The sequence below is a fragment of the Ascidia mentula genome, chromosome 1 (genome assembly GCF_947561715.1).
Source record: "Ascidia mentula chromosome 1, kaAscMent1.1, whole genome shotgun sequence".
Lineage (NCBI taxonomy): Eukaryota > Metazoa > Chordata > Ascidiacea > Phlebobranchia > Ascidiidae > Ascidia > Ascidia mentula.
This window is the reverse complement of record NC_138566.1, coordinates 7,516,085-7,529,830: the sequence shown is the minus strand read 5'-3', so window position 1 is coordinate 7,529,830 and position 13,746 is coordinate 7,516,085. Positions and strand designations below refer to the sequence as shown.

The window sequence follows — 13,746 nt, the reverse complement described above, 5'->3', positions numbered from 1 at the left end:
AAATCGCCGATTGAAGACGACCCGCTTTGAGCGAATCAGCAGCGTAATGGCGTAATGTCGGCATGCGAAAAACTTCCCTATTAAAACAATTCTGCTCGGCGTTCTCGCAATAGGTGCCAATATTGACCATTATCAAGAGAACGGAAATTTAATTCTCTACAACATGCAATTAACAAATTTGAAATTAAGGTGCCGGATGACCTTCAAATCGCCGATTGAAGACGACCCGCTTTGAGCGAATCAGCAGCGTAATGGCGTAATGTCGGCATGCGAAAAACTTCCCTATTAAAACAATTCTGCTCGGCGTTCTCGCAATAGGTGCCAATATTGACTAATATCAAGAGAACGGAAATTTAATTCTCTACAACATGCAATTAACAAATTTGAAATTAAGGTGCCGGATGACCTTCAAATCGCCGATTGAAGACGACCCGCTTTGAGCGAATCAGCAGCGTAATGGCGTAATGTCGGCATGCGAAAAACTTCCCTATTAAAACAATTCTGCTCGGCGTTCTCGCAATAGGTGCCAATATTGACCAATATCAAGAGAACGGAAATTTAATTCTCTACAACATGCAATTAACAAATTTGAAATTAAGGTGCCGGATGACCTTCAAATCGCCGATTGAAGACGACCCGCTTTGAGCGAATCAGCAGCGTAATGGCGTAATGCCGGCATGCGAAAAACTTCCCTATTAAAACAAAAAATGCACTAAAACTGCACCTAACACGCTGAAAATCGCTATACCACGTGACTTCTTGCTCATTCAACCAGAAAATTGACCCCAATGCATCACCGGTTGCCTTGTGACGAAATTGAGAATCTCTATGACGCAGGAGTACAAGACGGGCAATCCCCGCGGGCAAAACTATTTTAATAGAGTTGCTGATATGCGGTCTTTAGTCCTATTTTCATAAAATAAAGTTTGGTCCTGGCATTGAAATTCGTTTTGGTCGAAGATTGCCTTTCTTTTTGTTTGTCCCTTATGACGCATTGACGTTGATGAGGACATATTTCGCTCGTTATCGTTTGACCGTACTGTTGCATTCTATTAGGATTTGATCTCAGATACCGAAAAGTTTATCAACCCGTATGGATTCGTGGTACCTAACATGAAAATTTTTTAATAACCTCCCTCCTATTATCTCCTGACTCCCCTATCAATGACACATTTGCAGGAATTTGTCAGGTGTAGTATGAATTACACTACATTTTCAATTTTTTTTTTCCTCAAAAGTAACCATCACAATTCAACTTTTCCTTTTTTTTCGAACTGAACAGTGAAGAAATGAATCACGACCTGCACAGAAAATAGAGCATATTTTTTTTAAAGTATTTTGTCACAGAAATAAATTATGCAACAGATGTCACAGGATAAACAGTAAATAAATATGTTTGTGTGTATTGGAAAAAATAGTATTTAGCGTTATATATGTCACATACCTCTAAAATTTGTTGCCATTTTATCCAAAGAGCACATGAAAAAGAAATGTAGAAAGCAATCCATCATCTAAACATGTAGCAAAAATGTTTTGTATTTGTTTACACCAAGGGTGTACAAACTGCAGTCCGCAAATCAACATTTTGTAGCATGTCGAAGGCTGCTACGTGGCCCGGCTCCGGAATTTAACAAATACAATTTTTTACAAATAAAGTGGTGTATTATTGCCAAGTTTGCTGATATGTGCAAATGTGATTGAACACATGTTGTACTTGCATACTGCCAAAGTTATAAATTTAGAAGGCTTATGGTGTAATCAAGTTTGGTCCTTCAGTCCAGACTGTGCTACACTTGGTTCATGCATTCAGCAGGTTTTACTGTACAGGTCTGTTTTCCCCAAAAAATAATGCAACACATAAATAAGTTGTTATTACACCAATAAACATATTTTAGTAAGTGTGTAACTTATGTAATAAACCAACATAAAGCATTGTGCATCTTACATACCTTTTTATTTTGTTCCATTTGCAATTTTATCTGAACAGCACATGACAAAGAAATGAAGAAAACAATCCATCAGCTACACATAAATATAGCAAAATATGTATTAGGAAACAATAAATAAATTTCCGTTCTCTTGATATTGGTCAATATTGGCACCTATTGCGAGAACGCCGAGCAGAATTGTTTTAATAGGGAAGTTTTTCGCATGCCGACATTACGCCATTACGCTGCTGATTCGCTCAAAGCGGGTCGTCTTCAATCGGCGATTTGAAGGTCATCCGGCACCTTAATTTCAAATTTGTTAATTGCATGTTGTAGAGAATTAAATTTCCGTTCTCTTGATATTGGTCAATATTGGCACCTATTGCGAGAACGCCGAGCAGAATTGTTTTAATAGGGAAGTTTTTCGCATGCCGACATTACGCCATTACGCTGCTGATTCGCTCAAAGCGGGTCGTCTTCAATCGGCGATTTGAAGGTCATCCGGCACCTTAATTTCAAATTTGTTAATTGCATGTTGTAGAGAATTAAATTTCCGTTCTCTTGATAATGGTCAATATTGGCACCTATTGCGAGAACGCCGAGCAGAATTGTTTTAATAGGGAAGTTTTTCGCATGCCGACATTACGCCATTACGCTGCTGATTCGCTCAAAGCGGGTCGTCTTCAATCGGCGATTTGAAGGTCATCCGGCACCTTAATTTCAAATTTGTTAATTGCATGTTGTAGAGAATTAAATTTCCGTTCTCTTGATATTGGTCAATATTGGCACCTATTGCGAGAACGCCGAGCAGAATTGTTTTAATAGGGAAGTTTTTCGCATGCCGACATTACGCCATTACGCTGCTGATTCGCTCAAAGCGGGTCGTCTTCAATCGGCGATTTGAAGGTCATCCGGCACCTTAATTTCAAATTTGTTAATTGCATGTTGTAGAGAATTAAATTTCCGTTCTCTTGATATTGGTCAATATTGGCACCTATTGCCAGAACGCCGAGCAGAATTGTTTTAGTAGGGAAGTTTTTCGCATGCCGACATTACGCCATTACGCTGCTGATTCGCTCAAAGCGGGTCGTCTTCAATCGGCGATTTGAAGGTCATCCGGCACCTTAATTTCAAATTTGTTAATTGCATGTTGTAGAGAATTAAATTTCCGTTCTCTTGATATTGGTCAATATTGGCACCTATTGCGAGAACGCCGAGCAGAATTGTTTTAATAGGGAAGTTTTTCGCATGCCGACATTACGCCATTACGCTGCTGATTCGCTCAAAGCGGGTCGTCTTCAATCGGCGATTTGAAGGTCATCCGGCACCTTAATTTCAAATTTGTTGATTGCATGTTGTAGAGAATTAAATTTCCGTTCTCTTGATATTGGTCAATATTGGCACCTATTGCGAGAACGCCGAGCAGAATTGTTTTAATAGGGAAGTTTTTCGCATGCCGACATTACGCCATTACGCTGCTGATTCGCTCAAAGCGGGTCGTCTTCAATCGGCGATTTGAAGGTCATCCGGCACCTTAATTTCAAATTTGTTAATTGCATGTTGTAGAGAATTAAATTTCCGTTCTCTTGATATTGGTCAATATTGGCACCTATTGCGAGAACGCCGAGCAGAATTGTTTTAATAGGGAAGTTTTTCGCATGCCGACATTACGCCATTACGCTGCTGATTCGCTCAAAGCGGGTCGTCTTCAATCGGCGATTTGAAAGTCATCCGGCACCTTAATTTCAAATTTGTTAATTGCATGTTGTAGAGAATTAAATTTCCGTTCTCTTGATATTGGTCAATATTGGCACCTATTGCCAGAACGCCGAGCAGAATTGTTTTAGTAGGGAAGTTTTTCGCATGCCGACATTACGCCATTACGCTGCTGATTCGCTCAAAGCGGGTCGTCTTCAATCGGCGATTTGAAGGTCATCCGGCACCTTAATTTCAAATTTGTTAATTGCATGTTGTAGAGAATTAAATTTCCGTTCTCCCGATATTGGTCAATATTGGCACCTATTGCGAGAACGCCGAGCAGAATTGTTTTAATAGGGAAGTTTTTCGCATGCCGACATTACGCCATTACGCTGCTGATTCGCTCAAAGCGGGTCGTCTTCAATCGGCGATTTGAAGGTCATCCGGCACCTTAATTTCAAATTTGTTAATTGCATGTTGTAGAGAATTAAATTTCCGTTCTCTTGATATTGGTCAATATTGGCACCTATTGCGAGAACGCCGAGCAGAATTGTTTTAATAGGGAAGTTTTTCGCATGCCGACATTACGCCATTACGCTGCTGATTCGCTCAAAGCGGGTCGTCTTCAATCGGCGATTTGAAGGTCATCCGGCACCTTAATTTCAAATTTGTTAATTGCATGTTGTAGAGAATTAAATTTCCGTTCTCTTGATATTGGTCAATATTGGCACCTATTGCCAGAACGCCGAGCAGAATTGTTTTAGTAGGGAAGTTTTTCGCATGCCGACATTACGCCATTACGCTGCTGATTCGCTCAAAGCGGGTCGTCTTCAATCGGCGATTTGAAGGTCATCCGGCACCTTAATTTCAAATTTGTTAATTGCATGTTGTAGAGAATTAAATTTCCGTTCTCTTGATATTGGTCAATATTGGCACCTATTGCGAGAACGCCGAGCAGAATTGTTTTAATAGGGAAGTTTTTCGCATGCCGACATTACGCCATTACGCTGCTGATTCGCTCAAAGCGGGTCGTCTTCAATCGGCGATTTGAAGGTCATCCGGCACCTTAATTTCAAATTTGTTGATTGCATGTTGTAGAGAATTAAATTTCCGTTCTCTTGATATTGGTCAATATTGGCACCTATTGCGAGAACGCCGAGCAGAATTGTTTTAATAGGGAAGTTTTTCGCATGCCGACATTACGCCATTACGCTGCTGATTCGCTCAAAGCGGGTCGTCTTCAATCGGCGATTTGAAGGTCATCCGGCACCTTAATTTCAAATTTGTTAATTGCATGTTGTAGAGAATTAAATTTCCGTTCTCTTGATATTGGTCAATATTGGCACCTATTGCGAGAACGCCGAGCAGAATTGTTTTAATAGGGAAGTTTTTCGCATGCCGACATTACGCCATTACGCTGCTGATTCGCTCAAAGCGGGTCGTCTTCAATCGGCGATTTGAAAGTCATCCGGCACCTTAATTTCAAATTTGTTAATTGCATGTTGTAGAGAATTAAATTTCCGTTCTCTTGATATTGGTCAATATTGGCACCTATTGCCAGAACGCCGAGCAGAATTGTTTTAGTAGGGAAGTTTTTCGCATGCCGACATTACGCCATTACGCTGCTGATTCGCTCAAAGCGGGTCGTCTTCAATCGGCGATTTGAAGGTCATCCGGCACCTTAATTTCAAATTTGTTAATTGCATGTTGTAGAGAATTAAATTTCCGTTCTCCCGATATTGGTCAATATTGGCACCTATTGCGAGAACGCCGAGCAGAATTGTTTTAATAGGGAAGTTTTTCGCATGCCGACATTACGCCATTACGCTGCTGATTCGCTCAAAGCGGGTCGTCTTCAATCGGCGATTTGAAGGTCATCCGGCACCTTAATTTCAAATTTGTTAATTGCATGTTGTAGAGAATTAAATTTCCGTTCTCTTGATATTGGTCAATATTGGCACCTATTGCGAGAACGCCGAGCAGAATTGTTTTAATAGGGAAGTTTTTCGCATGCCGACATTACGCCATTACGCTGCTGATTCGCTCAAAGCGGGTCGTCTTCAATCGGCGATTTGAAGGTCATCCGACACCTTAATTTCAAATTTGTTAATTGCATGTTGTAGAGAATTAAATTTCCGTTCTCTTGATATTGGTCAATATTGGCACCTATTGCGAGAACGCCGAGCAGAATTGTTTTAATAGGGAAGTTTTTCGCATGCCGACATTACGCCATTACGCTGCTGATTCGCTCAAAGCGGGTCGTCTTCAATCGGCGATTTGAAGGTCATCCGGCACCTTAATTTCAAATTTGTTAATTGCATGTTGTAGAGAATTAAATTTCCGTTCTCTTGATATTGGTCAATATTGGCACCTATTGCCAGAACGCCGAGCAGAATTGTTTTAGTAGGGAAGTTTTTCGCATGCCGACATTACGCCATTACGCTGCTGATTCGCTCAAAGCGGGTCGTCTTCAATCGGCGATTTGAAGGTCATCCGGCACCTTAAATTCAAATTTGTTAATTGCATGTTGTAGAGAATTAAATTTCCGTTCTCTTGATATTGGTCAATATTGGCACCTATTGCGAGAACGCCGAGCAGAATTGTTTTAATAGGGAAGTTTTTCGCATGCCGACATTACGCCATTACGCTGCTGATTCGCTCAAAGCGGGTCGTCTTCAATCGGCGATTTGAAGGTCATCCGGCACCTTAATTTCAAATTTGTTAATTGCATGTTGTAGAGAATTAAATTTCCGTTCTCTTGATATTGGTCAATATTGGCACCTATTGCGAGAACGCCGAGCAGAATTGTTTTAATAGGGAAGTTTTTCGCATGCCGACATTACGCCATTACGCTGCTGATTCGCTCAAAGCGGGTCGTCTTCAATCGGCGATTTGAAGGTCATCCGGCACCTTAATTTCAAATTTGTTAATTGCATGTTGTAGAGAATTAAATTTCCGTTCTCTTGATATTGGTCAATATTGGCACCTGTTGCCAGAACGCCGAGCAGAATTGTTTTAGTAGGGAAGTTTTTCGCATGCCGGCATTACGCCATTACGCTGCTGATTCGCTCAAAGCGGGTCGTCTTCAATCGGCGATTTGAAGGTCATCCGGCACCTTAATTTCAAATTTGTTAATTGCATGTTGTAGAGAATTAAATTTCCGTTCTCTTGATATTGGTCAATATTGGCACCTATTGCGAGAACGCCGAGCAGAATTGTTTTAGTAGGGAAGTTTTTCGCATGCCGACATTACGCCATTACGCTGCTGATTCGCTCAAAGCGGGTCGTCTTCAATCGGCGATTTGAAGGTCATCCGGCACCTTAATTTCAAATTTGTTAATTGCATGTTGTAGAGAATTAAATTTCCGTTCTCTTGATATTGGTCAATATTGGCACCTATTGCGAGAACGCCGAGCAGAATTGTTTTAATAGGGAAGTTTTTCGCATGCCGACATTACGCCATTACGCTGCTGATTCGCTCAAAGCGGGTCGTCTTCAATCGGCGATTTGAAGGTCATCCGGCACCTTAATTTCAAATTTGTTAATTGCATGTTGTAGAGAATTAAATTTCCGTTCTCTTGATATTGGTCAATATTGGCACCTATTGCCAGAACGCCGAGCAGAATTGTTTTAATAGGGAAGTTTTTCGCATGCCGACATTACGCCATTACGCTGCTGATTCGCGCAAAGCGGGTCGTCTTCAATCGGCGATTTGAAGGTCATCCGGCACCTTAATTTCAAATTTGTTAATTGCATGTTGTAGAGAATTAAATTTCCGTTCTCTTGATATTGGTCAATATTGGCACCTATTGCCAGAACGCCGAGCAGAATTCTTTGTATTAGACTAGTTTTTCGCATGCCGCCATTATGCTGAATCGCAAAACCAGGCGATTTTTTTAATTCGCGATTTTTTTGATTGATACAGCTGCGGAAAATGTTGTTTAAATGTTTTTTGAGGTTTGATCTGCTTGCTCATCTCTTTAATTTGATTCTAATCCCAAAAAAAACAATTTTTGAGTAAATGCCTGTTGTACCTTGTAGAATGTGGCAAATTTGCAAAATTATTCTGCCAGAATTCTGCCAGAATGAGGGTGGTCTTGCTTCAGTTGAAGCGATTTTTGTGAACTATCAACTTCGAACACATCAACCTGTTAGAAATTGAACTTTGTTCACTGGTTTGTCGGAAATGCAGCGTTATGCAATTTGTGATGACGAAATCTCTAAAGTGACTATGACGATACAGTGTCCTTAATGTCCTAAAATTTTAAAGTTATTGTTATGTCACTAATTAAACTTCACTGATATTGTTCATAAGAATCATACTTCATGTGTTAAGTAAAAAAATGTTTTTTTCTAAAAAATCTTGGCTTAAAGATTGTGATTTTGTAATGTGGTTTTAATTATTTGGATGTTAAGGCTTTCTTGTGTTTGTTATGTTGTGAAAAATGCTACGTGTTAAACTGTTTACAAAAATTTTAAAAAAAATAGTTTTTGGCGATAACAAAGCTATTGTGAGGGTTTGCATTTGATCAGAGTTGTAATTGTACATTTTGCAATTCTTTACATACACTGTCATAATTTATAGCCTATAGCATAATATATATTATATACATATTTTTGTTCAGCAATGTAATAGATTCAATATTATGAGCACGTTGGAGGGGCACTTGCTGCCAAATTGCTGCGTAACGGATACCCAGCATTTGAAGGCAACCGTTGCAGCCACTAACCAAGCAGGTGTCACTAACAATCCAGTAAACAGTCAGCAATTTAATCATGTACATTTGGATCAAAACAGCCCGAGAAATGATGATCATGTATCACCCCATCTGCATAATCATGTCAAACCACCTACTATTGCTGAAATTTCTATTCTGAACAGAGGACACCCACGGTTTCCACACCCATCCAACATATCTGCTTCTTGCATCCAGAACCTTAACTTGCTCACTCAGTTTGTGGTATGATTAGTTACTTGTTTCTTATTGTTTGTTATTTTGAAGCTATTGCTTTTTACTGGTGAACTTGATGGTTTCATCATTAAATGAAAATAATGCCTTGAAAGTTTGGATTGATGTAATATGGGTGACTGTTGTGAATGACTACTTAAAAGTATAAAACTTATGACATACTAGCAGTAAATATTAATTTAATTTATATACCGATTCACACTTCTAAATTTGGTCAAATGTGTAGATACAGACGTTTTTTAGAGTGTGCAGAGATTTTCCAAATTCTACTTTAACCTTTATCCCATATGCCCTAAACCACAATTTTACTGTGAATGTTTATTTGTGTATTCATACTACCCTGCAATGTTGACCTTTCTCTATCGGGAAGATTGTGGCAACTTTTGCCCCAAGCAATAATTTCTTCTAAAAATTACCTATTAGCCTGAAAAATTCTTGACTTTTTACAAATATCTGAAATACCAATTGGGCAATTCATGTTCTACAAACTGTTACATTGCCTTTTACCAACTCTGCAATTGGTAAAATTATATAATTGGCAAAATTAAACACACAAAACACACATATAAAATTATATTTCTTTTTGCAAAGATGACCCCAAAAGGAAGTTCAAGCAGAAAAAGTCGTCATTTTGTTCCCAATGAAAGAAAAGATGAATATTACTGGCAAAAGAGGAGAAAAAACAATGAAGCTGCCCGGAAGTAATACTTATATACACTTACTAGGGCTACTAATTTCATTATAAGACAAAACCTTTTCAGAACAGGTACTTTTCAATGTTAGCGAAGTTATTGATGCAAACCCTTTGTTGTGATCATAAGCCTAATTAAACAAGAAATGTTGTAGAATCACAATTAGCAAATCTATATATTTATATAATTACATTATGATTTTCCCTTTCACATTAATAGTGCAACAGGAACTATGTTGGGTTTGAAATCCGTTTACACACAATTTGACATCAAGCATAAAATGTCAGACAAATTTCAGCACTAAAATTAGGTTACTAACTCGGTTAAGAGAAATATAAAACATGATGTAAAACACATGAGATGAAAATAGGACAAAAAACGATTCAACTACAGTGGAATTGGTATATATGTGTATAGATTTATATGTTTTACTGTTTATCTAATCAGAAACTGTGTGATGTTTTATGGTATATGAATCTTGTAGGTCCAGAGAAAAACGGAGAAACATAGACTCTGTATTAGAAGAAAAGGTGCTTATTTTAGCACAAGAGAACAAGTTGCTCAGGGAAGAGTTGCATTCCATAAAGGTATACAAAGTTCTTTAACAATGTTTTTGGTATATATTTGGCAGCATGTGCGTTATTTTGATGTTGCAATTCTGCAATGGGATGTATAGCCAAAGGACATCCAGAGTAGTTGCTACCAGTTTAGGGTACTATTTGTAAAAGTAGGCAGGATTTTAAGTTTTTAATGCAATTCATCATAAAATAAAACTGTTCAAATAATTTCCTAAACTGGTAATTAATGTGCATATTGGTATGCTGATTTGTTTATACCAATATTCAGAAATCAATCTACACGCCTTCCTGAAAATAGTGCAAATATTTTCATGAATAGGGTGAGCTGGTGTATCAGCTTTCAGGAACAAATTCATGCATTTTGTTTCCAGCTGAAGTATGGTGAAATTACTCCGGAGACCAAATGCACATCACCTACAATGAATGGAATAAATGTAATAATCCAATTTATGTATTCATTTGCTCCTGCAAAATACACAGTAATATTTTTTCACTTTTGTTTGACTGGAAGCCTATTTAAAAAAGAAAATTGTGTTTTTCCTGGCAAATAAATTTGTGTGAAAAAACATAAATTGTTAACTTGTTAAGAAATGCTTTTATTTCATCAATAATATACATTAGTTTCTTGTGTGCTTCCAGGTCCAGCAAGGCCTACACATCGATGGAAGATATGTTCCTTCGACTAATATGGGTCTAAGTACAAGTATGCTTAAGATTACATATTATATGCGTTTACTGGAAACACAGTTTTCTAGTTTTTTCTGAACCAGCCATTTCAACCCGATATTTAAAACGAGCTCATGCAGCAATCTTGTGCTACGCGGGCCGTCCTGCAATGTACACACGAGCTTGTATGCAAATTTTTGTGGCCTGCAAAGCGGAAAAATGCGTTTCCACTGTTTTATGCACGTTGTGTTTGACATGCGTGTCCACAACAAGATGTATTAGTTTCGTGGGCGGGGATCCGATTTGTTAACAACAGCGCTTGTGTTGCAATGAACAAGCACATTATGAAATTAAAGCAGTCCGTACCACACTTATAACTTACTTTTGATAGCCAATGAGTTTTGGTTCGTTAGCATAGATGGCATTTACATGATGCCACATGTATACACCACCATGATATGTGTACATTTTGTAAACCTGACGTCGACTGCACTGGAGCTATCAACCTTGCAACAATTTAAGAAAAAATGTAAAATTGCAAACCCATGTAGGCTACGAACATCTGAACGTAAAGGTGTTCCATGTTTATAACTTTTAAACAGCTTTCCTGGTTTGAGGCATATTTATGCAAGTAAGCTTAATTTGTACATCGAGAAGTCGCATGTTTTTGTACGTTAAAAAAACTTAGTTTGCCAAAATGTGCAACACTTAAAACAATTTCACTAAGACGCTGTGATCTGTTTACTTGAGTGTGTTGTTTCGTACAGACTGTATATGTAAACCTCTTAATACGGCGATAGCTTGCCGTTAACCATTGCCAGTCGTTATGCTTCGTGTTTTTATGTAACTCTTATATTATTGTTTGGTCACGGGTGCCAAACACAAAACTAAAATAAAATTTAAACCTAATTTTTTTCTGTGATCTGCAAATAGATGGCCATCGTTTTAACCTACAAGGTCTCATCAGTGCAGCTTCAACCTAGATTGTCTACCCAGAGTCGCATCACGCTGCACCGATGAGACCTTTTCACAACATTTGTATTATTGGCTCCACTTGCTTATATATATCAAATTTTTTCGTCTTGATTTTTTTTTACTTTATTGATGAAACTTTCTGCAGTTGAACATCTGGACACAAACCAACACCATTTGCCGACTCCAACGCAATTCGAGTCCAGTTGCAAGTGTGTGTTGACTACCCTTCTCAACCATCCACTGAGTGTGCCCAATTCTACTCCCATTGAATCATTCTGTAAGGTAAAAAGTCCCGAAGTGACGTCACCGAATGACGTCGACCAACTTGTTATGGATCTGAGCATCAAGAAGTGCCGCACTAACAGCGAATCGTCATTCTCGCCGAAAAATGCCATGAATAAAAACTATGATGCGGCATTTTCCGAAACCACGCGACCGACTAACGATGCGGGGCCCGCGCGGGACGCCGCCGGCACCGCCGAGGCCCCAACCACTGCGCCCCAAAACGCTTTGCCACACAAACTTCGCTTTAAACACTCGAATGTTGAAGGCAAGCGTTAGAAACGCATTCGAGGCCACGGATAAGATGTGATTTAGATTTTCTTGTTGCTAAAAAAACCGTTCCACCCGTGCATATGTTCATGATCGTTTTATGCTTCATTCTTGCCAACTGAGTGTTATTTTCTGTCAATGTACATGTCAATCAGAGAACCTTCCGCAGCGTGCTTACCCCTATGCCTTGTACATGCTTTTCTTTGTGTTGTGATTATTAACCTGGTGCCGAGGGCATGCTTTGCGCTAACCCCGCCTTAGATACATGTTCAACACAAATCTCGAGTACATGATCGCAGTTTCTTTGTTTTATGCCATGCCGATGACCAAGCGCCGATCGTTTTACCTGATTGCTTTGTTTTTTTCCCGCCATGGTTTTAAACTTTGAGTTGAACATAATGCGCGTTTCATATTTTCTGGTTTGAAGAGCATTTGTACATGCGATGACAAATGCGACGTTCGCCTTTTTCCGCTCCTGTGTCCAAATTAATTACTTGCTTGCTTGCAATCAAAGTCTCGTACATGTTTCGCACCAGTTAATTTTTTGATTCGAACCTAAAACTTGCTTGGCCTATGCATTTCAAGCTCCTCCGGTTTGAGTGTTTTATTATGTGGATAGCCAGACAAGCTGAGTTACGCTTAAAGTGGCCTTGATCTTCGTTATCGCTCTCCCCGTATTCCAATCTATTTGCACATCGTGATCACGATTTCAAAACGACTCAACGGCATTGCAGGCTACGTGAAAAACAACACCATTTGCCTGATTTGGACGTTTTATACCTTTAACTGGCGTGAAACCACACACGCAAAAAAACATTTCGACAACTCAGCTGCAGGCTAGATGATCAGTACGCAGCTCCTGCATTGTCCACTTTAGGACGCATATTGGTATTTCTATGAAAATTAGTTTTGGTGCTGGGAAATGCCCACCGTGTAGACCTGTGTCACAATGCAAAGTCATGCATCACCAAGCAAAGCAGTGACGCAATTAAGTTAAATTTACGGTTGAATGAGCGCACATGTGCATGCTGTTGTCATGGCGAATTTTAAGGTGTTTGGGGCAGTTTTAGTGTGGTTTTGAGCTATTCCAATTAGGTAGTAACTTGCTGGTGGGTGCTGCTGAAATTTATGTTGAAAATGGAGCAAAAAAATCAGGCTGTGTTTGTGGCAAAATGAATCGTTTAAGTGTCCAATCATTTGTGATTTTATGAAAGATCCATTTCATATCTACAAATTTTGATCAAAATTAGTCTCCGAAAAAATGGTTTAGCCACCCCCCTAGGGCCATTTGCCCCCCTGGTTACTCAATATTTTGGTTAAAAGAGCAACCAAAAATGGAACTGGATTTTGCAGAAAAATGAATCGTTCAACTACCCACTCATTTGCATTTTTTTGTAAGTTCCAACTCTTCTCTATGCGATGGCATCAAATTTAGTTGCTGAAAAAGTGTCTATGCCCTCCCCCAAGGGCTGGGTATACCCCCCTGTTGGTCATATGATCTTCCAGGGGGCCCCAAAAGTCCTTGCTCTGTACAGTCTCATCCAGGAGCAATTTTTTTTTTTTCAACTTTGTACAATTCCAGGTCCCTATGTAAGTCACAAGACCCATCAACGGTCATTGGGAAACAAGCGGAACAGTCGCTAGATGCATTACAGCCGAGGGCCTTGAACACAGGATTTCTCCTATC

General features: G+C 39.2%; 1 protein-coding gene across 1 annotated transcript; it reads left to right on the top strand.

Moving 5' to 3' along the window:
• Positions 1-8,255: 8,255 nt before the first annotated feature.
• On the top strand, positions 8,256-12,929 carry LOC145895242 (uncharacterized). The gene is made up of 6 exons (XM_082984017.1): positions 8,256-8,587; positions 9,188-9,297; positions 9,773-9,875; positions 10,238-10,300; positions 10,506-10,569; positions 11,653-12,929. Exons 1-6 carry the CDS (start codon positions 8,273-8,275, stop codon positions 12,066-12,068), a joined length of 1,071 nt encoding a protein of 356 aa, XP_082840143.1. The 5' UTR covers positions 8,256-8,272; the 3' UTR covers positions 12,069-12,929.
• Positions 12,930-13,746: the final 817 nt, after the last annotated feature.

Excerpts from the sequence above, each read along its gene's own strand:
- LOC145895242 (XM_082984017.1), top strand. The coding sequence starts at position 8,273 with ATGAGCACGTTGGAGGGGCACTTGCTGCCAAATTGCTGCGTAACGGAT. Across the intron at positions 8,588-9,187 it reads ACTTGCTCACTCAGTTTGTG|ATGACCCCAAAAGGAAGTTC; the intron begins GTATGATTAGTT and ends CTTTTTGCAAAG. Across the intron at positions 10,570-11,652 it reads TAATATGGGTCTAAGTACAA|TTGAACATCTGGACACAAAC; the intron begins GTATGCTTAAGA and ends AACTTTCTGCAG.